This window comes from Scyliorhinus canicula, chromosome 1, assembly GCF_902713615.1.
Source record: "Scyliorhinus canicula chromosome 1, sScyCan1.1, whole genome shotgun sequence".
NCBI lineage: Eukaryota > Metazoa > Chordata > Chondrichthyes > Carcharhiniformes > Scyliorhinidae > Scyliorhinus > Scyliorhinus canicula.
In genome coordinates, this window is record NC_052146.1 from 1,905,294 (window position 1) to 1,927,505 (window position 22,212).

Genomic DNA, 22,212 nt, shown 5'->3' on the forward strand with positions numbered 1-22,212 from the left:
TCTTTTCCAGCGCACTGTCAGAGCGGTATGTTTATTCTCTAACCAAAGTTAGGGCGTACAAAAAAGCAACACAACAAATTGGTCAAAGAAACTTGCAAAAATTATTTTTTCCAGATCTGTGAATATGTTAACCACACAATATAAAGAGTTTAACACTGTCGCAGTCTGAACTCCTCGAGTCGTTATATCGGCTGCAGAAGTAATAAGTGGGAATGTTCTGGATCTGGATTATTGCGCTGATTCCAGTGAATACCTGAGACAGGTAAAAGTCAGAGATTCCAAGAGAAAAATGGGGTTGACGAAACGTTCACTGGGGTCAGCTGGTCAAGAAGTTCAGTGTCGGCAGTTTGGGTTTCTTCTTCTTGGTTTTCAATATAGGGGGAAGAGCAATTCTGAAAGCAGTCCTGGATTTAAAACAAAAAATTAATCATCAAATCATAATGAAGAAGCATTCATAAAGAATCGAGCATCTGAACTTTGTACTCACTCGCATGTGGTGCAGATGGGACTAAAGTTGCAGAATACTGTTAATTGAAAAGAAAAATGAATTAAAATCACCAGCCATTCAATTGAAAAGAAACACGATTTGCTGTATTGAAACTTACTTGACAGGCAGACGGAACACACATAACCAATTTCAATCAGGTTCCGATGGCAGAAGCAGGCAGCTCGATAATCCACGTGAACTGGAGGAGGGAGGACGAGCTTGGACCTCTGCTCAGGGTCTGGTAAAAACACCCACTGGAAGGGAAAACATCAAAACAGCTAGAAGATTAAATTCTAAAAACCCACAGGTACTTACAATATAGTTGAGAGCTGAGAAAAAGGAAGCTTTCACTACTTTGCTAGATTTTTCTGGAGTAGACTATCGGGGGCTATAGGGCAATACAAAGTAAATGAGGTTGAGGCACAGATGAGCTATGATCTAAAAATGAATGGATGTTCAGGCTTAGAGACTTAATGGCCTCCTTCTGTTCTTATGATCGCACAAAGAATGCTTCAGAGAGTGAGTCTTTGCAGGTAATTAAGTCTTTACAGGTCCAGACAGTGCGACTGGAGAGAGGGATAATCTCAGGTTAAAGTTGTGTGTGAATTGTCTCAAGCCAGGACAGTTGGTAGGATTTTGCAAGCTCAGGCCAGATGGTGGGTTGCTAAATGTAATGCGACATGAATCCAAAATGAAAATGAAATGAAGATCCCGGTTGAGGCTGTACTCATGTGTGCGGAACTTGGCTATCAGTTTCTGCTCAGCGATTGTGTTGTCACGCGTCCTAAAGGCCGCCTTGGAGAACACTTACCTGAAGATCAGAGGCTGAATGCCCTTGACTGCTGAAGTGTTCCCCGACAGGAAGGTAACCTTCCTGCTTGGTAATTGACTTATAATGTCTGCATGGTTTCGCCAATTTACCACGCCTCGCTGCAGAAAAGGATGTCCCAAGGCACGGTACATTGGCAAGACCACGCAGACGCTGCGACAACGGATGAACGGACAATTCACACCTCTTTAGCCTGTGATTATCCCTCTCTCCAGTCACACTGTCTGGACCTGTAAAGACTTAATTACCTGCAAAGACTCGCATTCAAAGTATCATCTTGCATCACTGGGTTTGTCTATATATGTTGTGTTTGTGTAACCTGCCTCTTCACTCACCTGATGAAGGAGCTACGCTCCGAAAGCTAGTGATTCCAAATAAACATGTTGGACTTTATTACTATTAATAATAATAATAATAATAAAAGCTTATTGTCACAGGTAGGCTTCAATGAAGTTACTGTGAAAAGCTCCTAACCACCACATTCCGGCGCCTGTTCGGGGAGACGGGTACGGGAATTGAACCCACGTTGCTGGTCTTGTTCTGCTTTACAAGCCAGGGGTCTTAGCCCACTGTGCTAAACCAGCCCCGTGTGTGTCATGTGGTGTTGTGAGACTTCTCACTGTGTCCATCCAGAATGGTAGTCATGCTGAATGGAACAGCTCCTCAAAAAGGAGTGGTGGCAAAGGATGCAGACGTGTGGAATCACAAACACATGGTCCTGAGGAACAACAACACATTCTTGCAATTCACATTTTACTTCCAATGTTGGCAGTGTTGAACCGCAAAAAGGCTCCCACTTGTCCCAACCAAAAACAACAACAAACAAATCAGGAAGAAGAAAATGCTGTTTTTAAATAATTAGAACTTACCAGCAAATATTGAGAGAGTGACTGTACCTGTGGTATTTTTAAATATAACCCTCCGGTTATATCAGAAGCCTAAAGACAAAAACAGCACAATAATAGCCATACAGCACAGAAAAGACCATTCGGTCCATCGGGTCTGCGCCGGTCAAAAACAACCATCTATTCTCGGCCCATTTCCCAGCACTTGGGATCGCAAGTGCGCATCTATAACAGTCAAAATGTTTAAACGTTTAATAGAAGGTTTAAAAATCTGCTCTAGTTCATGGAAGCCTACCTCCTTACTTACCCCATGCTTAATATAGGGTAGTGCCCCCTCGAGACATTTGCCACTCACTAATGGAGAGAAATGTCCTGAGTAATGGGCAATTACTCAAAGGGGCGAGAGCTGCTCAGGGAGAACACAGGGCTCTGTTTTAGAATCCAGCATCACATGGCAAATATAAGAGTACCTGAGCTGCTCTGCTGTTACTATTGGATTATTCCAATATGAGAGAAATGAATATTTAGTGATTTGGTCGTGCTGTGATGCAGAACGTTTTTAGTCAAGAGATGAACATAATTACTTACTTGCTGCAGTAACCCAGATTCAGAGTCCAAAACACATGCATCAATCAGAATATTCTGAAAAAATAAAGTAACCGTAAAAATAAATGTATTGCAAAATTATAGGAATGTACACTAACTCAAACCTCCACTCCCTTCATCACTGGCACATAGTGCACTGCACTACCTACTGAATGCAGCAACTCTCCCAAGGCTCATTTGACAGCACCTTCCAAATCCACAACCTCCACCACTTAGAAGGACAAGGGCAGTAGAAGAATGGGAACACACACCATCCCCCACTGCCACTGGACCCAAATCCTAGAGTTCCCTTCCTAACAGCACTACAGATGTACCTACATCAACCACATGGCTGCAGGTGCTTCAAGAAACATAGGGCTGGATTCTTTGCCCGCACCCGCTGCAAGATAGCCGGCGGGACACGGGTAAAGGTCCATTGACCTCGGCAGGAATTTCCGGTCTCCGGGCGGGTGCGGCCAGGGAAAATAGGAACAGGCCATTCGGCCCTTCGAGCCTGTTCCGTCATTCATTATGATCATGGCTGATCAGCCACCTCGGTAGCCTGTTCCCCTGTCTCCCCCCGCCCCCATATCCGTGGATTCCTTTGGCCAAAAGAGCTTTAGAGGCAGCTCTTTTCAAGGAGAAATTAGGGATGGGCAATAATAACTGGGTAAGATTATTAACCTAAAAGAGAAAGTGACTTCAGCACTGACTCTGTATCTGAGAATCATTGGGATGTCTTCCAACTCTCCCTTTGGCGAAAGAGGTCCCAGATTTACACCAACCCGGGTCAGTTATATATCAGGTGTAATTTCTATTCTTGGACTGGTGTACACCACATGTTATTGGGACCAGAAGAAGCCCACACCTACAACAGGAAATTATTCATTGTTTGTGGGGCTTTCTGATCTCTGGGATATAATCAACGAGGTCTCTGCAACTAAAAAAGGAATTCAAACTTACTTTTAAAAAAGCAGAATAACAGTTCTTGTTTGCAAAGTATGAATGGCTATGAAATAGCGTTCAACTCTGGGCAGAGGCAATTAGGGATGGGCAATAAATACTTATGTTGCCAGCAATGCCCAAATCCCATGAATCACTTGGGGGGCGGGATGTGTAAATGCGCCAACAACCTGTGGTACAGGTCCGCACAGATCAGTCACTTACTCAAGTTGGATTCCCTGTCTGGGCAGGTGGAGTTTATGTAGCAGCTTCACCATTGACAACAGAGCTGTGTGGTCGGTGTCAGCATGGTCCAGTGGACGCCGATCGCATCTCAGAGTCAGGAGGCTGTGGGTTTGAGCCCCATTCTGGACAACTGAGCACATGATCCAGGCTGACACTGCAGGGATGGACGAATGGAAAGGCTGCCTTTGGTTGAGGCATCAAACCAAGGTCCTGATCGGCCCTCTCCGATCCCTCAGCACTATTTGAAGAAAAGCAAGGACGTTCTCTGCATTGTCCTATCCTTAACCAACATTACTAAAAACAGGTAATCTGGCCATTATCACATGGCTGTCAGTGTGGGCTTGTTGTCTGAAAATTATTTGCCCCATTTCCTACATGAGAACAATGCCCTGATTTCATTGGTTGCAAATCACTTCAGAAAGTCCTGAGGACGTGACGCGTGCAATAGAAATGGAAATTCTTTCGTTTTACTCGCCAGTTTTTAAAAATTACAATTTTAGATTTCTTTCTCTGTACAGCCCAATATTCAGAGTATTAACATGAATAAATAAAGACGCAGATAATCTACCTGTTTCTGTGCTGCAAAGATAACATTCATAAAATTCATGTATTGAGCAGCAGAATCCTCAGCAGCTTTAACAACCTGCAGGGCAAAAAACAAATGAGTATAAACTGAACTGATACCAACAAAAGTAAAGTCGCCACAGTCCCAGATGACCATCAGCTGCTTTCCCCATTGAGGGGGGAGAGCTGACGGGTGGTGATTTAACCTGAGGGTCACCACACCTCAGGCAGGGGACAAGGTGGGGCCTTCAGGAATAACCTCAGCTGGTACGGGAATTGAACCCGCACTGCTGGCCTCGCTCTGTATCACAAACCAGCTTTCCAGCCAACGGAGCTAAACCAGCCCCAACATTGCATTGTACTAATAGGTGGCAACGGTTTAAATACCGCAACTAAAGGTGTGAGGTTTGCTGGAGGATGTGTAGGTAATTGAAAGGCTGTTGTTCTCCGGCCGCCCTCTCCCAAACCACGCTCGTTCTGTCTCCAGACAGCCGCTTGCCTGTTGCTTATAGATGCTCTGTGCAGATCACACATCAATCTCTTTGCCGCTCAAATCGGAGAATGAAGAATGATATATTTTTTAAATTTAGAGTACCCAATTAATTGTTTCCAATTAAGGGCCAATTCAGCGTGGCCAATCCACCTACCCTGCACATCTTTGGGTTGTGGGGGTGAGACCCACGCAGGCACGGGGAGAATGTGCAAACTCCACACTGACAGTGACCCAGAGCTGGAATCGTACCTGGGACTTTGGCGTTGTGAGGCAGCAGTGCAAACCACTGCGCCACCGTGCTGCCCCAGGATGAAGAATTATTAAACCTTCGCCCTCTCGCTCCTCGACAGCAGCAGCACTTACTCCACCCCTTACAAAGAAATTACATGACAAACTTTTAACACTTACCAATATCCGTGATTTCAGCTCGTGTCCGGCTGTGTTTCAGGAAAAGAAAGAAAACCTTTTTAGTAACAAGGCTGGAGGTGTAATTTACAAAAAAAAACTCAAAACCAGTTCCTAAGTCTAGGCACTGTCAACCCCATCAGTTCACCTTACACTTCTCATCTACAACGTTAAAACCTATAACACTTTTGAATTTTTAACAACATGTTTTTTATTTTAAATAAATTTAGTGTACCCAATTACATATATTTTTTCCGATTAAGGAGCAATTTAGCATGGCCAATCCACCTAACCAAGGAAACAAGCCCAATTTCTCCAATCTTTCCTTGTAGCTAAAATTCCTCATTCCTGGTATGCCATTCAATTGGATCCTGACTGATCCGTATCATCACTCCAGTTCCCCTCCTTGGTTCTGGAATCATTAATACCTTCACCCAACAAAAATCAACAGATTTTAGTTTTGAAATTTTCAATTAACTCCCCGAGCCTCCTTTTGGGGAGGGAGAATTCCAGATTTCCATTACCCATCGTGTGAAAAAGTGCTTCTCGTCATCGCCACTGAATGGTCTAAGCTCTAATGTTAAGATTATGCCCCCTTGCTGGGACTCCTCCAGCAGGGGATATAGTTGATAAAATCCTTTCAAACATTATGAACAGTTTGCAGGTCTCGAATGATGGTGGTCCTGAACTTGACCAAGCCTTAGCTGTCATTAAAATCCAGGCACTGGTATCTTCCATTGAACAAAGAACAATTCCCGCCCGTTCATATATCTGTCTAGATGCATCTTAAATGATGCTATCGTGCCCGCCTCTACCACCTCCGCTGGTAAAGCGTTCCAGGCACCCACCACCCTCTGCGTAAAAAACTTTCCCCACACATCTCCCTTAAACTTTCCCCCTCTCACCTTGAAATCGTGACCCCTTGTAACTGACACCCCCACTCTTGGAAAAAGCTTGTTGCTATCCACCCTGTCCATACCTCTCATAATTTTGTAGACCTCAATCAGGTCCCCCCCCCTCAACCTCCGTCTTTCCAACGAAAACAATCCTAATCTACTCAACCTTTCTTTATAGCTAGCACCTTCCATATCAGGCAACATCCTCCTCTGCACCCTCTCCAAAGCATCCACATCCTTCTGGTAATGTGGCGACCAGAACTGCACGCACTATTCCAAATGTGGCCTAACCAAAGTCCTATACAACTGTAACATGACCTGCCTACTCTTGTACTCAATACCCCGTCCGATGAAGGCAAGCACGCTGTATGCCTTCTTGACCACTCTATCAACCTGCGTTGCCACCTTCAGGGTACAATGGACCAGAACACCCAGATCTCTCTGTACATCAATTTTCCCCAGGACGCTTCCATTGACCATATAGTCCGCTCTTGAATTTGATCTTCCAAAATGCATCACCTCGCATTTGCCTGGATTGAACTCCATCTGCCATTTCTCTGCCCAATTCTCCAATGTATCTATATTTTGTTGTATTCTCTGACACTCCGCCTCGCTATCTGCAACTCCACCAATCTTAGTATCATCTGCAAACTTGCTAATCAGACCACCTATACCTTCCTCCAGATCATTTATGTATATCACAAACAACAGTGGTCCGAGCACGGATCCCTGTGGAACACCACTAGTCACCCTTCTCCATTTTGAGACACTCCCTTCCACCACTACTCTCTGTCTCCTGTTGCCCAGCCAGTTCTTTATCCTTCTAGCTAGTACACTCTGAACCCCATACGACTTCACTTTTTCCATCAACCTGCCATGGGAAACTTTATCAAACACCTTACTGAAGTCCATTAAGAATCTCACCCATTTCCTCTGACTCCACGCATAAATTCCCTGTTTTGTCTTTGAGTGAACAAAGAACAAAGAAAATTACAGCACAGGAACAGGCCCTTCGGCCCTCCCAGCCTGCGCCGATCCAGATCCTTTATCTAAACCTGTCTCCTATTTTCCAAGGCCTATTTCCCTCTGTTCCCGCCCGTTCATATACCTGTCTAGATGCCTCTTAAATGATGCTATCGTGCCCGCCTCTACCACCTCCGCTGGTAAAGCGTTCCAGACACTCACCACCCTCTGCGTAAAAAACTTTCCACGCACATCTCCCTTAAACTTTCCCCCTCTCACCTTGAAATCGTGACCCCTTGTAACTGACACTCCCACTCTTGGAAAAAGCTTGTTGCTATCCACCCTGTCCATACCTCTCATAATTTTGTAGACCTCAATCAGGTCCCCCCTCAACCTCCGTCTTTCCAACGAAAACAATCCTAATCTACTCAACCTTTCTTCATAGCTAGCACCCTCCATACCAGGCAACATCCTGGTGAACCTCCTCTGCACCCTCTCCAAGGCATCCACATCCTTCTGGTAATGTGGCGACCAGAACTGCACGCAGTATTCCAAATGTGGCCGAACCAAAGTCCTATACAACTGTAACATGACCTGCCGATTCTTGTACTCAATACCCCGTCCGATGAAGGCAAGCACGCTGTATGCCTTCTTGACCACTCTATCAACCTGCGTTGCCACCTTCAGGGTACAATGGACCTGAACTCCCAGATCTCTCTGCACATCAATTTTCCCCAAGACCCTTCCATTGACCATATAGTCCGCTCTTGAATTTGATCTTCCAAAATGCATCACCTTGCATTTGCCTGGATTGAACTCCATCTGCCATTTCACTGCCCAACTCTCCAATCTATCTATATTTTGTTGTATTCTCTGAAGGTCCTCCTCACTATCTGCAACACCACCAATCTTAGTATCATCTGCAAACTTGCTAATCAGACCACCTATACCTTCCTCCAGGTCATTTATGTAGATCACAAACATCAGTGGTCCGAGCACGGATCCCTGTGGAACACCACTGGTCACCCTTCTCCATTTTGAGACACTCCCTTCCACCACTACTCTCTGTCTCCTGTTGCCCAGCCAGTTCTTTATCCATCTAGCTAGTACACCCTGAACCCCATACGACTTCACTTTTTCCATCAACCTGCCACGGGAAACCTTATCAAACGCCTTACTAAAGTCCATGTATACGACACCTACAGCCCTTCCCTCATCAATTAACTTTGTCACTTCCTCAAAGAATTCTATTAGGTTTGTAAGACATGACCTTCCCTGCACAAAACCATGCTGCCCATCACTGATAAGTCTATTTTCTTCCATATGTGAATAGATCCTATCCCTCAGTATCTTCTCCAACAGTTTGCCTACCACTGACGTCAAGCTCACAGGTCTATAATTCCCTGGATTATCCCTGCTATCCTTCTTAAACAAGCGGACAACATTAGCAATTCTCCAGTCCTCCGGTACCTCACCCGTGCTCAAGGATGCTGCAAAGATATCTGTTAAGGCCCCAGCTATTTCGATCCTCGCTTCCCTCAGTAACCTGGGATAGATCCCATCCGGTCCTAGGGACTTGTCCACCTTAATGTCTTTCAGAATACCCAACACTTCCCCCTTCCGTATGACAACTTGACCGAGAGTATTTAAACATCCATCCCTAGTCTCAACATCCATCTTGTCCCTCTCCTTTGTGAATACCAATGCAAAGTATTCATTAAGAATCTCACCCGTTTCCTTTGAGTCCACGCATAAATTCCCTCTTTTGTCTTTAAGTGGGCCAATCCTTTCTCTAGTTACCCTCTTGCTCTTTATATACAAATAAAATGCTTTGGGATTTTCCTTAACCCTGTTAGCCAAAGATATTTCATGACCCCTTTTAGCCCTCTTTATTGCGCGTTTGAGATTCATCCTACGTTCTCGATATTCCTCCAAAGCTTCATCAGTTTTGAGTTGCCTTGATCTTATGTATTCTTCCTTTTTTATCTTAGCTAGTCTCACAATTCCACCCGTCATCCATGGTTCCCTCATCTTGCCATTTTTATCCCTCATTTTCACAGGGACATATCTGTCCTGCACTCTAATCAACCTTTCCTTAAAAGACTCTCACATTTCAAATGTCGATTTACCCTTAAACAGCTGCTCCCAATCCACATTCCCTAGCTCCTGCCGAATTTTGTTATACTCTGCCTGTCCCCAATTTAGCACTCTTCCTTTAGGACCACTCTCGTCTTTGTCCATGAGTATTCTAAAACTTACGGAATTGTGATCGCTATTCCCAAAGTAATCACCGACTGAAACTTCAACCACTTGGCCGGGATAATTCCCCAATACCAGGTCCAGTATGGCCCCTTCCCGAGTTGGACTATTTACATACTGCTCTAAAAAACTCTCCTGGATGCTCCTTACAAACTCTGTTCCATCTACGACTCCAACACTACACGAATCCCATTCAATGTTGGGGAAGTTAAAATCTCCCATCACAACCACGCTGTTGCTCCTACATTTTTCTATAATCTGTCTGCATATTTGTACCTCTACTTCATGCTCGCTTTTGGGAGGCCTGTAGTAAAGTCCCAACAATGTTACTGCACCCTTCCTATTTCTTACCTCTACCCATATTGCCTCAGTGCTCGAATCCTCCATAGTGCCCTCCTTAATCACAGCTGTGATATCATCTCTGACTAGTAATGCAGCTCCTCCACCCCTTCTACCTCCCTCTCTATCCCTCCTGAAGCATCTATACCCTGGGATATTCAGTTGCCAGTCCTGCCCTTCCCTCAACCAAGTCTCAGTAATACCAATAACATCATATTCCCAGGTACTAATTCAAGCCCTAAGTCCATCTGCCTTCCCTGCTACACTTCTCGCATGAAAACAAATGCACCTCAGACCACCTGTCCCTTTGCGTTAATCATCTCTTCCCTGTCTACTCTTCCCCTTAGTCACATTGAGTTTATTATCTAGTACCTTACTGGCTTTAGTTGCTGCCTCTTTACTGACCTCTAACTTCCTAATCTGGTTCCCATCCCCCTGCCACATTAGTTTAAAACTTCCCCAACAGTGTTAGGAAAAGCACCCCCTAGGACATTGGTTCCAGTCCTGCCCAGGTGTAGACCATCCGGTTTGTAATGGTCCCACCACCCCCAGAACTGGTTCCAATGTCCCAAAAATCTGAACCCCTCCCTCCTGCACCATCTCTCAAGCCACGTATTCATTCTGACTATTCTTGAATTTCTACTCTTTTTTTTTTTTTTTTCTTTTTTTTTTCATAAATTTAGTGTACCCAATTCATTTTTTTTTTACAATGAAGGGGCAATTTAGCGTATTCAATCCACCTACCCTGCACATCTTTGGGTTGTGGGGGGTGAAACCCACGCAAGCACGGGGAGAATGTGCAAACTCCACACGGACAGTGACCCAGAGCCGGGATCGAACCTGGGACCTCGGCGCCGTGAAGCAACAGGGCTAACCCACTGCGCCACCGTGCTGCCCCTTGAATTTCTACTCTGACTGTCTCGTGGCACTGGTAGCAATCCTGAGATTACTACCTTTGAGGTCCTACTTTTTAACTTATCTCCTAACTCCCTAAATTCTGATTGTAGGACCTCATCCCGTTTTTTACCTATATCGTTGGTGCCTATATGCACCACGACAACTGGCTGTTCACCCTCCCCCTTCAGTATGTCCTGCAGCCGATCTGAGACATCCCTGACCTGTGCACCCGGGAGGCAACATACCATTTGGGAGTCTCGTTTTCGACCACAGAAACGTCTGTCTTCTCCCCTTATGATTGAATCCCCTATGACTATAGCCCTGCCAGTCTTTTTCCCGCCCTTCTGTGCAGCAGAGCCAGCCATGGTGCCATGAGCTGGGCTACTACTGCCTTCCCCTGGTGAGTCATCTCCCCCAACATCCAAAATGGTATACTTGTTTTGGAGGGAGATGACCGCAGGGGACACCTGCACTGCCTTCCTGCTCTTTCTCTGCCTTTTGGTCACCCATTTCCTGTCTCCCTCAACAATCCTAATCTGCGGTGTGACCAACTCACTGACGTGCTATCCACGATCTCCTCAGCATCACGGATGCTCCAAAGTGAGTCCATCCGCAGCTCCAGAGCCGTCATGCGGTCTAACAGGAGCTGCAACTGGACACACTTCCCGCACATGAAGGAGTCAGGGGCATCGGCCGCGTCCCTGAACTCCCACATTGAGCATGAGGAGCATAACATGGGTCTGGGATCTCCTGCCATTTTTACCCTTTATCTTAACTGACTACAAATATAATATCAAATAATTAATAAGTGAAAGGAATAAAGATTTTACTTACCAATCACAATACTTACCAACACACAAAGAGTTAAATTTCTCCCAGCTACTGCTAATTGGAGCACTTTCCTTACCAGCCAATCAGGTCACTGCTTTGCTGTGATGTCACTCTTCAAGGTAAGTTTTTAAAGTTTTAAAGAGGTAAACTTACCTTTCCAACAGACCCCTGGTTACTGCTCCCGCCGAAAATCTGAAGGCCGCTGCTCCTTATCACCACAGTCTTTTTTTTTTTGGTTAGAGGAGGAGGGCGGGTGGGAGACACTACACGTGTAGTGTCTCGAGTTTAGCAGCTGCCCAAATATATCAGTTCACTCACCTTCCCAGAGCGCAATTCGGCCGCTCCCGCTCAGCTCCTCCCACGCACCGCTCCTGCAAGGTAAGTTTTTAAAATAGGAAAACTTACCTTTCCAACAGCCCCCTGGTTACTGCTCTCGCTGAAAAAAAGCACACTCCTGAATGAAGTCTCACCCCTGTCTCTCCGCTCTTTTATGAAGTCTCCTCACCTTCCTAATTGTTCTAACTATTCCTGGCAGGATTCTACAATTCCATTAGAAGGAAAGAGTGAAGTGATTTAGACTGATATCATAAAGTAAACAAGCTTTGTTAAATTCAATGAAAATAACATTAATATATCTAAATCTACATTGTACTTTTGCTGGTTTATGATTAGCTAAGAATGGTAATACTTAGAGATCAGTAAACTCAGATACCTTCCAACTCTTTATTCACCTTGTGAATATCTTATTTCAGAAGTGTTAAGAAAATATATCAAATGTTTCAGGAAGAGGCCAGAAATATTATTTGTGCTAGCAGAGAATTGAAAAGCTATTGTTCAATAAATTAATCTAGAAAACTGATTCATTTCAGCCCAGACCTCACTAGTCAATAGAGTAAACACCCAAACATGGTCAGTTGTTAGAGGGAACCGTTGAGGAATTTAAGAGAAGATTGATGTCCATCAAGCAGCAAGTGGCGGGGTGTGACCCGCTCCGCAGACAGTGGTAGTGGAATTTGACTGTAACTCAGGTGTCCTCAGGTGAGCTCAGGAAGGACAGAAACCTCCCGTGGAGCAGAAGGGCAAAAGCTCGCTTGATCTTGATTTTCAGTAGAAATAGACTGTGAAAGTGGAGCCTCACGATCCTTCTGACCTTTTGGGTTTTAAGCAGGAGGTGTCAGTAAAGTTACCACAGGTATAACTGGCTTGTGGCGGCCAAGCTTTCATAGCGACGTCGCTTCTTGATCCTTTGATGATGGCTCTTCCCATCATTGTGAAGCAGAATTCACCAAACGTGGATTGTTCACCCACTAATAGGGAACGTGAGCTGGGTTTAGATCATTGTGTGACAGGTTAGTTTTACCGTGTGTTATGAGAGGAACTGCAGGTTCAGCAATTTGGTATCACAGAATCCCTACAGTGCAGAAGGAGGCCGTTAGGCCCATCAAGTCTGCACCGGCCCTTGGAAAGAGTATTACACCCAAGCTCACTTCCCCATCCTATCTCAATAACCCCATTAACCTAACCTACACATCTTTTTTATAATAATAATAATCTTGATTAGTGTCACAAGTAGGCTTACATTAACACTGAAATGAAGTTACTTTTTTTGAACACTAAGGGGTAATTTAGTACAGACAATCCATCTAACCTGCACATCTTTGGACTGTGGGAGGAAACTGGAGCACCCGGAGGAAACCCACGCAGACACAGGGAGAAAGTGCAGACTTCGCACAGAAAGTGACCCAAGACTGGAATTGAACCCGGGTCCCTGGCGCTGTGAAACAACTGTGCTGACCACTGTGCCACCGTGTTGCCCTGTATATAATATATAATAATCTTTATTGTCACAAGTAGGCTTACATTAACACTGCAATGAAGTTACTGTGAAAATCCCCTAGTCGCCACATTCCGGCGCCTGTTCGGGTACACTGAGGGAGAATTCAGAATGTCCAATTCAGCACATCTTTTGGGACTTGTGGGAGGAAACCAGAGCACCCGGAGGAAACCCACGCAGACACAAGGAGAACGTGCAGACTCCGCACAGACAGTGACCCAAGCCGGGAATCGAGCCTGGGACCCTGGAGCTGTGAAACAACTGTGCTGACCACTGTGCTGCCGTGCTGCCCATTCTGCTATATGCTTGGCTGAGGAACCAAAATTGCGAAGTTACCATTCAGGATTATTCCTGAATGGCTCTAAGTAAGAATTCTCTGTCGAAAAACACCACGTCATAATGCTCTTTCGGGGAACCGATGCAGACACAAAGTGAATAGTCTTCTGCACCTTAAAAATTCAGTGATTCTGTTAACAGGTTTCAACTTTGCATCTAAAACACATATACAATAAAAAAGGACCATTTACGTTTTTCTATTAATGTTTTGTCAATTAACAATGGTCTGCCTCTTTTAGATAAAGTGGCAATGTGTCTAATGGAGGAACATTCCATAGGGCAGGATTCCTGCTGTTCGGTATTTACACAATGGCTTGTATTGAGAAAAAGGCCGGTCCACAAGCTTGTTGTGAATAACAATCAATAACTTATTTCCCACATGGACAATACTAATGACACCCTGTAAATTATGTAACTAACTGGTTAAAAACCTGTAAATTACAGACGATGAATACATCGGTGAGAAATGAAAATATGTGAATTATGAGTAAAAACTTTGCAAAGTTGGCCACGTTGTAATGGAGATAAGAAATCTCAAAGCTTTTGAAGTTATTCCAGGTGCAAGGATACAACACAGTGCTTTAGCCAGAGATCCAGCCAGCAAGGTCTCTGTTAGCTGCGCTCTTACTTCAGCTGTAACACACAAAAGGAAAATGTCACACACACCATCCATGCCCCAAATCCTGGGCAAAAGGATGTCTCAAACATTTTACATGGTATCAAATAGTGAAGACATTTACTCTTTGCCATTAGATCTTTGATCTCCTCAGTGATGATGTCATTCCCTACGGCCAGCAGCTCATATTTACCGTCCTTACTACCAGAAGAGGTGGATTCAGCAGAGTTAACGTCTCCACTTTCCGCAAAGCTGCCCAATTTCCAGTGTTTACCCGGATACAGGAAGCGGCTGCAGGAACAAAAAGGATAAAACATTGTGGCGTATCGGTATTGTGGTCCTGGAGAAGCTGGTCGTGAGCGATACAACCGTGGTTCTCTGATGTAAAATAGATCTGGCACTGATCCTTACCTTTCCTGACTGTGACTCGCTATAATCGCCAGCCTGTTACTGCGCCTCATAACTAAGTGCGCGTTTCCCATCACCATCACCGCATCCATACATTTTGATAGGGTGAACTGTAAAACATGTGAAACCCTGTTCATTACCCGGTGTAAACACGTCACTTAAAGACAGAATAAGTTCAGAGAATGCTGAAAGGACACATGGCCTGTCAGTTAGTGTGCTGGGTGTGGTTTAGGGTTGGATCTAGCTCTGCACTGCATGTTGCCAAATACGCCAAGCTCCAGTCTCTCCCACCCACAATAGGTGAATTGAAATTTCAACTCCTTTTCATCAGCGGCTGGAAGAGATGTTGTTTTTTTCAGGGAAACACTAATGCTTCTGCTTGGCATTTCAGGCACCTTCCAAAACTTTGTTTCACACACAACCTTGAAATTCCCAAGCGGCAGACTGTGTCACCAGAGTAATACTGGGGGGGTAAAAGGGTTGGATTTTGGAGGGTAGGTTGCCCTAAATTTGTATCCTTTGAATATAGAGGATTAAACGGTGTTCTAATTCAGGACTTCTCTCCGGATTCCTTTCCAATTCTTTGCCGCCCTGAGCGCAATCGTTAATGGTTCGATCGCTAAGGCGAGCAGCAGTAGGTAACGGGCATCCCTGCCTTGTACCTCTACGCAGCTGGAAGTACTTAAAGTTGGTGGTATTTGTCCGTATGCTCAGTGTGGGAGCGTTGACCATGCACTTCTAAGTACTCAACAATCTCATCCTTAATAATGGCCTCTAAAATCTTACCATCAACCGAAGTCAGGCTAACCGGCCTATAATGTCCCGTTTTCTGCCTCCCTCCATTCTGAAACTGCGGTGTTACATTAGCCACTTTCTAATCCTTTGGGACCCTTCCTGCCTCCAGTGATTCCTGAAAGATCATCACTAATGCCTCCACAATCTCCTCAGCTAACTCTTCAGAACCGTGGGGTCAATCCGGTCCAGGTGATTTATCTACTTTTAGACCTTTCAGTTTCCCCAGAACCCTCTCCTTAGTGATGGCCACTGCGCTCACCTCTGCCCTCCGACTCTCTTGAAGTTCTGTTACGCCACTGGTGTCTTCTGCTGTGAAGACTGATGCAAAGTAACTATTCAGTTCCTCTGCCATTTCTTTGTTCCCTGTGATACCCACAACATCGTACCAGCCAATTTCAATGTGTGAAACCAGCTCATTTCCTTGTTTCGTATACTGCGCGCATTTAGGTACAACACCCTCACTCCACCATTGACCGCCCCGCTTCTCATACTTCTCACCTTTTTGCTCTGCATGAAGATTCTTGCCACTTTACTTGTTCTGGAAACTTTATTCATCTCTCCTGAGCCCCTAGCCCCATTAACTCGTTTAAAGTCCTCATCATTAACCTGCACTCTCACCGTATAAGTTCATAAGATAAAGGAGCAGAATTAGGCCATTTGACCCATCAAGTCTGCTCTGCCATTCTATCATGGCGGATATGTTCCTCACCTGCTACCTACAATGGTAGCTCCTTCTCCTTTGACTTTGGTTTTTGGATTTTCCATACAGATGAACACTCTCCCCCCATTATTTAGAATAAAGCCCGATCTAAATAATCCACGCTAAATGCTCCCAGGTCAGGCAAAGCCGGATGTGGAAGAAAGCTGCTCTCCTTACCTGGGATTCATTCAGGATCTGCTGGCCCCACCAAATAGGATTGACGTCTACAACTATGACAAGCAGGTCCGTGTCCTCATCTGAGTGGGGAATAAAGGAAAATGTACGCATTAATCGGTTCCTGCTGTTCAAGGGCGGCACAGTAGCACAGTGGTTAGCATTGTTGCTTCACAGCTCCAGGGTCCCAGGTTCGATTCCCGGCTTGGGTCACTATCTGTGCGGAGTCTGCATGTTCTCCCCGTGCCTGCGTGGGTTTCCTCCGGGTGCTCCGGTTTCCTCCCGCAAGTCCCGAAAGACGTGCCGTTAGGTAATTTGGATATTCTGAATTCTCCCTCTGTGTACCCGAACAGGTGTCGGAATGTGGCGACTAGGGGCTTTTCACAGTAACTTCATTGCAGTGTTAATGTAAGCCTACTTGTGACAATAATAAAGATTATTATTATTTTAAAGTCTTATGAAGGAATCAGTAGTTCTTCAAATCTAGGTTTATACGGGCAGCACGGTGGCACAGTGGTTAGCATTGCTGCCTACGGCGCTGAGGACCCGGGTCCGAATCCCGGCTCTGGGTCACAGTCTGTGTGGAGTTTGCACATTCTCCCCGTGTCTGCGTGGGTTTCGCCCTCACATTCCAAAAGATGTGCAGGATAGGTGGATTGGCCACCGCTAAATTGCTCCCTTAATTGGAAAAAATAATTGGGTACTCTAAATTAAAAAAATAAATCTAGGTTTATTTAGTGATGTTAGAGAGATGCCAATGTTACTGTGAACACCAGTTCACAATGACTCAATGGGTGTTACTTCCGCAAGATTCCCAGCCTCGGATCTGCTGTGTGAGCCACAGTATTTCAGTATTTACAAGGAGGATGGGCAGAAAAGTGGAGTTGAGGGCAAGAGGAGGCCAGTCATGATTGTATTGACTTGTGGAGCGGGCTCGAGTGCCTACTCCTGCTCAGAGTTCTTTATCTTCTTATGGCTCTGCCAGTTCGGTTTCTGGTCAATGGTAATCCCCAGGGATTTGTGGGGGATGATAATGCCATTGAATGTCAAGAGGCAATGGTTAGATCCTCTCTTGTAGGAGATGGTCATTGCCTGGCACTTGTGTGGCGTGAATGTAACTTCCCACTTGTCAGGTCCGAGCCTGGATATTGTCCAGGTCTTGCTGCATTTGGACATGGACTGCTTCAGTATCTGAGGAGTCACGAATGGTGATGAACATTGTGCCGTCATCAGCAAACATCACCACTTCTGACCGTACGACAGAAGGAAGGTCATCGGTGAAGCAGTTGAAGATGGTTGGGCCAAGGACACTACCATAAGGAAGGAATAAAAACGGAAAATGCTGGATAAACTCAGAACATCTTGCAACATCTGTGCATAGTTACAAAGACGTCATATGGACTTGAAACCTGAAGAAAGGACTTAGTTCAATTAAAACTATTCTCAGAGATTCTGGCCCGTTAACGATATAGCTAAATCCAAAATGTTGGAGGGTCAGTATTGTGCAACTGCAGCCTACAGTACTGAGGGAGTGCCGCACTGTCAGAGGGTCAGTACTGAGAGAGTGCCGCACTGTCAGAGGGTCAGTACTGAGGGAGTGCCGCACTGTCAGAGGGTCAGTACTGAGGGAGTGCCGCACTGTCAGAGGGTCAGTACTGAGGGAGTGCCGCACTGTCAGAGGGTCAGTACTGAGGGAGTGCTGCACTGTCAGAGGGTCAGTACTGAGGGAGCGCCGCACTGTCAGAGGGTCAGTACTGAGAGAGCGCCGCACTGTCAGAGGGTCAGTCCTGAGGGAGTGCTGCACTGTCAGAGGGTCAGTACTGAGGGAGCGCCGCACTGTCAGAGGGTCAGTACTGAGGGAGCGCTGCACTGTCAGAGGGTCAGTACTGAGGGAGTGCCGCACTGTCAGAGGGTCAGTACTGAGAGAGTGCCGCTGTCAGAGGGTCAGTACTGAGGGAGTGCCGCACTGTCAGAGGGTCAGTACTGAGGGAGCGCCGCACTGTCAGAGGGTCAGTACTGAGGGAGCGCCGCACTGTCAGAGGGTCAGTACTGAGGGAGCGCCGCACTGTCAGAGGGTCAGTACTGAGGGAGCGCCGCACTGTCAGAGGGTCAGTACTGAGGGAGCGCCGCACTGTCAGAGGGTCAGTACTGAGGGAGCGCCGCACTGTCAGAGGGTCAGTACTGAGGGAGCGCCGCACTGTCAGAGGGTCAGTACTGAGGGAGCGCCGCACTGTCAGAGGGTCAGTACTGAGGGAGCGCCGCACTGTCAGAGGGTCAGTACTGAGGGAGCGCCGCACTGTCAGAGGGTCAGTACTGAGGGAGCGCCGCACTGTCAGAGGGTCAGTACTGAGAGAGCGCCGCACTGTCAGAGGGTCAGTACTGAGGGAGCGCCGCACTGTCAGAGGGTCAGTACTGAGGGAGCGCCGCACTGTCAGAGGGTCAGTACTGAGGGAGCGCCGCACTGTCAGAGGGTCAGTACTGAGGGAGCGCCGCACTGTCAGAGGGTCAGTACGAGGGAGCGCCGCACTGTCAGAGGGTCAGTACTGAGGGAGCGCCGCACTGTCAGAGGGTCAGTACTGAGGGAGCGCCGCACTGTCAGAGGGTCAGTACTGAGGGAGCGCCGCACTGTCAGAGGGTCAGTACTGAGGGAGCGCCGCACTGTCAGAGGGTCAGTACTGAGGGAGCGCCGCACTGTCAGAGGGTCAGTACTGAGGGAGCGCCGCACTGTCAGAGGGTCAGTACTGAGGGAGCGCCGCACTGTCAGAGGGTCAGTACTGAGGGAGCGCCGCACTGTCAGAGGGTCAGTACTGAGGGAGTGCCGTACTGTCAGAGGGTCAGTACTGAGGGAGCGCCACACTGTCAGAGGGTCAGTACTGAGGGAGCGCCGCACTGTCAGAGGGTCAGTACTGAGGGAGTGCCGCACTGTCAGAGGGTCAGTACTGAGGGAGTGCCGCACTGTCAGAGGGTCAGTACTGAGGGAGCGCCGCACTGTCAGAGGGTCAGTACTGAGGGAGCGCCGCACTGTCAGACGGTCAGTACTGAGGGAGTGCCGCACTGTCAGAGGGTCAGTACTGAGGGAGTGCCGCACTGTCAGAGGGTCAGTACTGAGGGAGTGCCGCACTGTCAGAGGGTCAGTACTGAGGGAGTGCCGCACTGTCAGAGGGTCAGTACTGAGGGAGTGCCGCACTGTCAGAGGGTCAGTACTGAGGGAGTGCCGCACTGTCAGAGGGTCAGTACTGAGGGAGCGCCGCACTGTCAGAGGGTCAGTGCTGAGGGAGCGCCGCACTGTCAGAGGGTCAGTACTGAGGGAGTGCCGCACTGTCAGAGGGTCAGTACTGAGGGAGTGCCGCACTGTCAGAGGGTCAGTACTGAGGGAGCGCCGCACTGTCAGAGGGTCAGTACTGAGGGAGTGCCGCACTGTCAGAGGGTCAGTACTGAGGGAGTGCTACACTGTCAGAGGGTCAGTACTGAGGGAGTGCCGCACTATCAGAGGGTCAGTACTGAGGGAGTGCCGCACTGTCAGAGGGTCAGTACTGAGGGAGTGCTGCACTGTCAGAGGGTCAGTACTGAGGGAGTGCCGCACAGTCAGAGGGTCAGTACTGAGGGAGCGCCGCACTATCACAGGGTCAGTACTGAGGGAGTGCCGCACTGTCAGAGGGTCAGTACTGAGGGAGTGCTGCACTGTCAGAGGGTCAGTACTGAGGGAGTGCCGCATTGTCAGAGGGTCAGTACTGAGGGAGTGCCGCACTGTCAGAGGGTCAGTACTGAGGGAGTGCCGCACTGTCAGAGGGTCAGTACTGAGGGAGTGCTGCACTGTCAGAGGGTCAGTACTGAGGGAGTGCTGCACCGTCAGAGGGTCAGTACTGAGGGAGCGCTGCACTGTCAGAGGGTCAGTACTGAGGGAGTGCCGCACTGTCAGAGGGTCAGTACTGAGGGAGTGCCGCACTGTCAGAGGGTCAGTACTGAGGGAGTGCCGCACTGTCAGAGGGTCAGTACTGAGGGAGTGCCGCACTGTCAGAGGGTCAGTACTGAGGGAGTGCCGCACTGTCAGAGGGTCTGTACTGAGGCAGTGCCGCACTGTCAGAGGGTCAGTACTGAGGGAGTGCCGCACTGTCAGAGGGTCAGTGCTGAGGGAGTGCCGCACTGTCAGAGGGTCAGTACTGAGGCAGTGCCGCACTGTCAGAGGGTCAGTACTGAGGGAGTGCCGCACTGTCAGAGGGTCAGTACTGAGGGAGTGCCGCACTGTCAGAGGGTCAGTACTGAGGGAGTGCTGCACTGTCAGAGGGTCAGTACTGAGGGAGTTCCGCACTGTCAGAGGGTCAGTACTGAGGGAGTGCCGCACTGTCAGAGGGTCAGTACTGAGGGAGTGCCGCACTGTCAGAGGGTCAGTACTGAGGGAGCGCTGCACTGTCAGAGGGTCAGTACTGAGGGAGTGCCGCACTGTCAGAGGGTCAGTACTGAGGGAGTGCTGCACTGTCAGAGGGTCAGTACTGAGGGAGTGCTGCACTGTCAGAGGGTCAGTACTGAGGGAGCGCCGCACTGTCGGGGTTTCCCGCCTGTTATCTGTGTTCAGTCTCTGAGGCGCTCACTCACCTTCCGCCATTTCCTGCGGGCTGGGCGGGTGCAGCAGTGAAATGGGGCCGGGTTAGTGCGGGGGCCGCAGCGTTTATGCCCCGGGGACTGGGCCCCGAGCTGCCGGCCCCGTTCCTCTCACACAGCGGCCTGGCTTCAAATGGAGGCCCCGGGTCGGTGCTGTCCGTCCCCCGGGACCCGGCCTCAGCCTCCCCCGCACCTTCCTACCGGGCCCGGGTTGTCGGGGGACGGCTGAGCGGAGGGAGCCGGGCGGCCTGGCGGCGGCGGGATGGAGCGGGGAGGTAGGGGCGGGATGGAGCGGGGAGGTAGGGGCGGGATGGAGCTGGGGCCGGGCCCCGGGGGGGGAGGGAGGGAGGGAGGGAGCGGGGAGGGTGGAGCCGGCACCCGGGGACAGGGATTTAAACTGGTCTCAGGCTGCAAAGTGAAACGGGCGGAGCGGCAGAATCCCGCCTGGATCACTGAGGCGGCCCGGCCTGTCAGTAACTCCAGACCCCGGCCCCGCACTGACACCCCCGGCCCCGCACTGACACCCCCGGCCCCGCACCGACACCCCCGGCCCCGCACCGACACCCCCGGCCCCGCACTGACACCCCGGGGCCCGGGCCGAGACCACCGGGGCCCGCGCCGAGACCACCGGGGCTCGCACCGAGACCACCGGGGCCCGGCCCCGCACTGATACCCCGGGGCCCGGGTCGAGACCACCAGACCCCGGCCCCGCGCCGAGAACACCGGGGCCCGCACCGAGACGGCCCGGGCCCGCACTGACACTCCAGACCCCGGCCCCGCGCCGAGACCCCCAGGCAGGCAGCGAGGGGCAGGCCAGGCCCACATTACAATGGAACAGGGTTCCTGTGGCCTGGACCTTCTCTATTCCTCAGGATGTGGTGGTTGACAAGGCCGCCAACAATAAAGCCTTTACCGGCCATTCCAAATTGCCCTCAGGAAGATTGTGCTGAGGGCAGCACGGTGGCACAGTGGTTGGCACTGCGGTCTCACGGTGCTGAGGACCCGGGTTCGAATCCCGGCTCTGGGTCACTGTCCATGTGGAGTTTGCACATTCTCCCCGTGTCTGCGTGGGTCTCGCCCCCACAACCCAAAAAGATGTGCAGGTTATAAACAAATTACTGCAGATGCTGGAATCTGAAACCAAAGAGAAAATGCTGGAAAATCTCAGC

General features: G+C 48.6%; 2 protein-coding genes across 8 annotated transcripts in view; one reads left to right on the forward strand and one right to left on the reverse strand.

Moving 5' to 3' along the window:
* Positions 1–21,978, reverse strand: gtf2h3 (general transcription factor IIH, polypeptide 3). 2 transcript variants are annotated; one of them, XM_038798637.1, is made up of 13 exons: positions 21,957–21,978; positions 16,448–16,527; positions 14,779–14,885; positions 14,492–14,658; positions 14,322–14,384; positions 12,294–12,323; positions 5,400–5,428; positions 4,503–4,577; positions 2,750–2,803; positions 2,186–2,254; positions 606–741; positions 488–524; positions 1–404 (listed from the first exon to the last, which is right to left on the reverse strand). In XM_038798637.1, exons 1-13 carry the CDS (start codon positions 21,961–21,963, stop codon positions 317–319), a joined length of 942 nt encoding a protein of 313 aa, XP_038654565.1. In that variant the 5' UTR covers positions 21,964–21,978; the 3' UTR covers positions 1–316. The 2 variants fall into 2 exon arrangements, with proteins under 2 accessions (XP_038654565.1, XP_038654476.1); XM_038798548.1 differs by lacking the exon at positions 21,957–21,978 and adding an exon at positions 21,038–21,190 and having other exon boundaries at positions 3–404.
* Positions 17,913–22,212, forward strand: part of eif2b1 (eukaryotic translation initiation factor 2B, subunit 1 alpha) — an 18,140-nt gene continuing 13,840 nt past the window's right edge. Inside the window, exon 1 of one of the 6 annotated variants that reach the window (XM_038798869.1) lies at positions 17,913–17,937. In XM_038798869.1, the coding sequence (XP_038654797.1) occupies positions 17,928–17,937 (10 nt within the window). In that variant the 5' untranslated portion in view covers positions 17,913–17,927. The other 5 variants (XM_038799006.1, XM_038798930.1, XM_038798821.1 and 2 more) reach the window with 5 other exon arrangements.

Excerpts from the sequence above, each read along its gene's own strand:
- gtf2h3 (XM_038798548.1), bottom strand. Across the intron at positions 2,255-2,749 it reads AATCTGGGTTACTGCAGCAA|GCTTCTGATATAACCGGAGG; the intron begins GTAAGTAATTAT and ends TTTTGTCTTTAG. Across the intron at positions 525-605 it reads GTGTTCCGTCTGCCTGTCAA|TATTCTGCAACTTTAGTCCC; the intron begins GTAAGTTTCAAT and ends TTCAATTAACAG.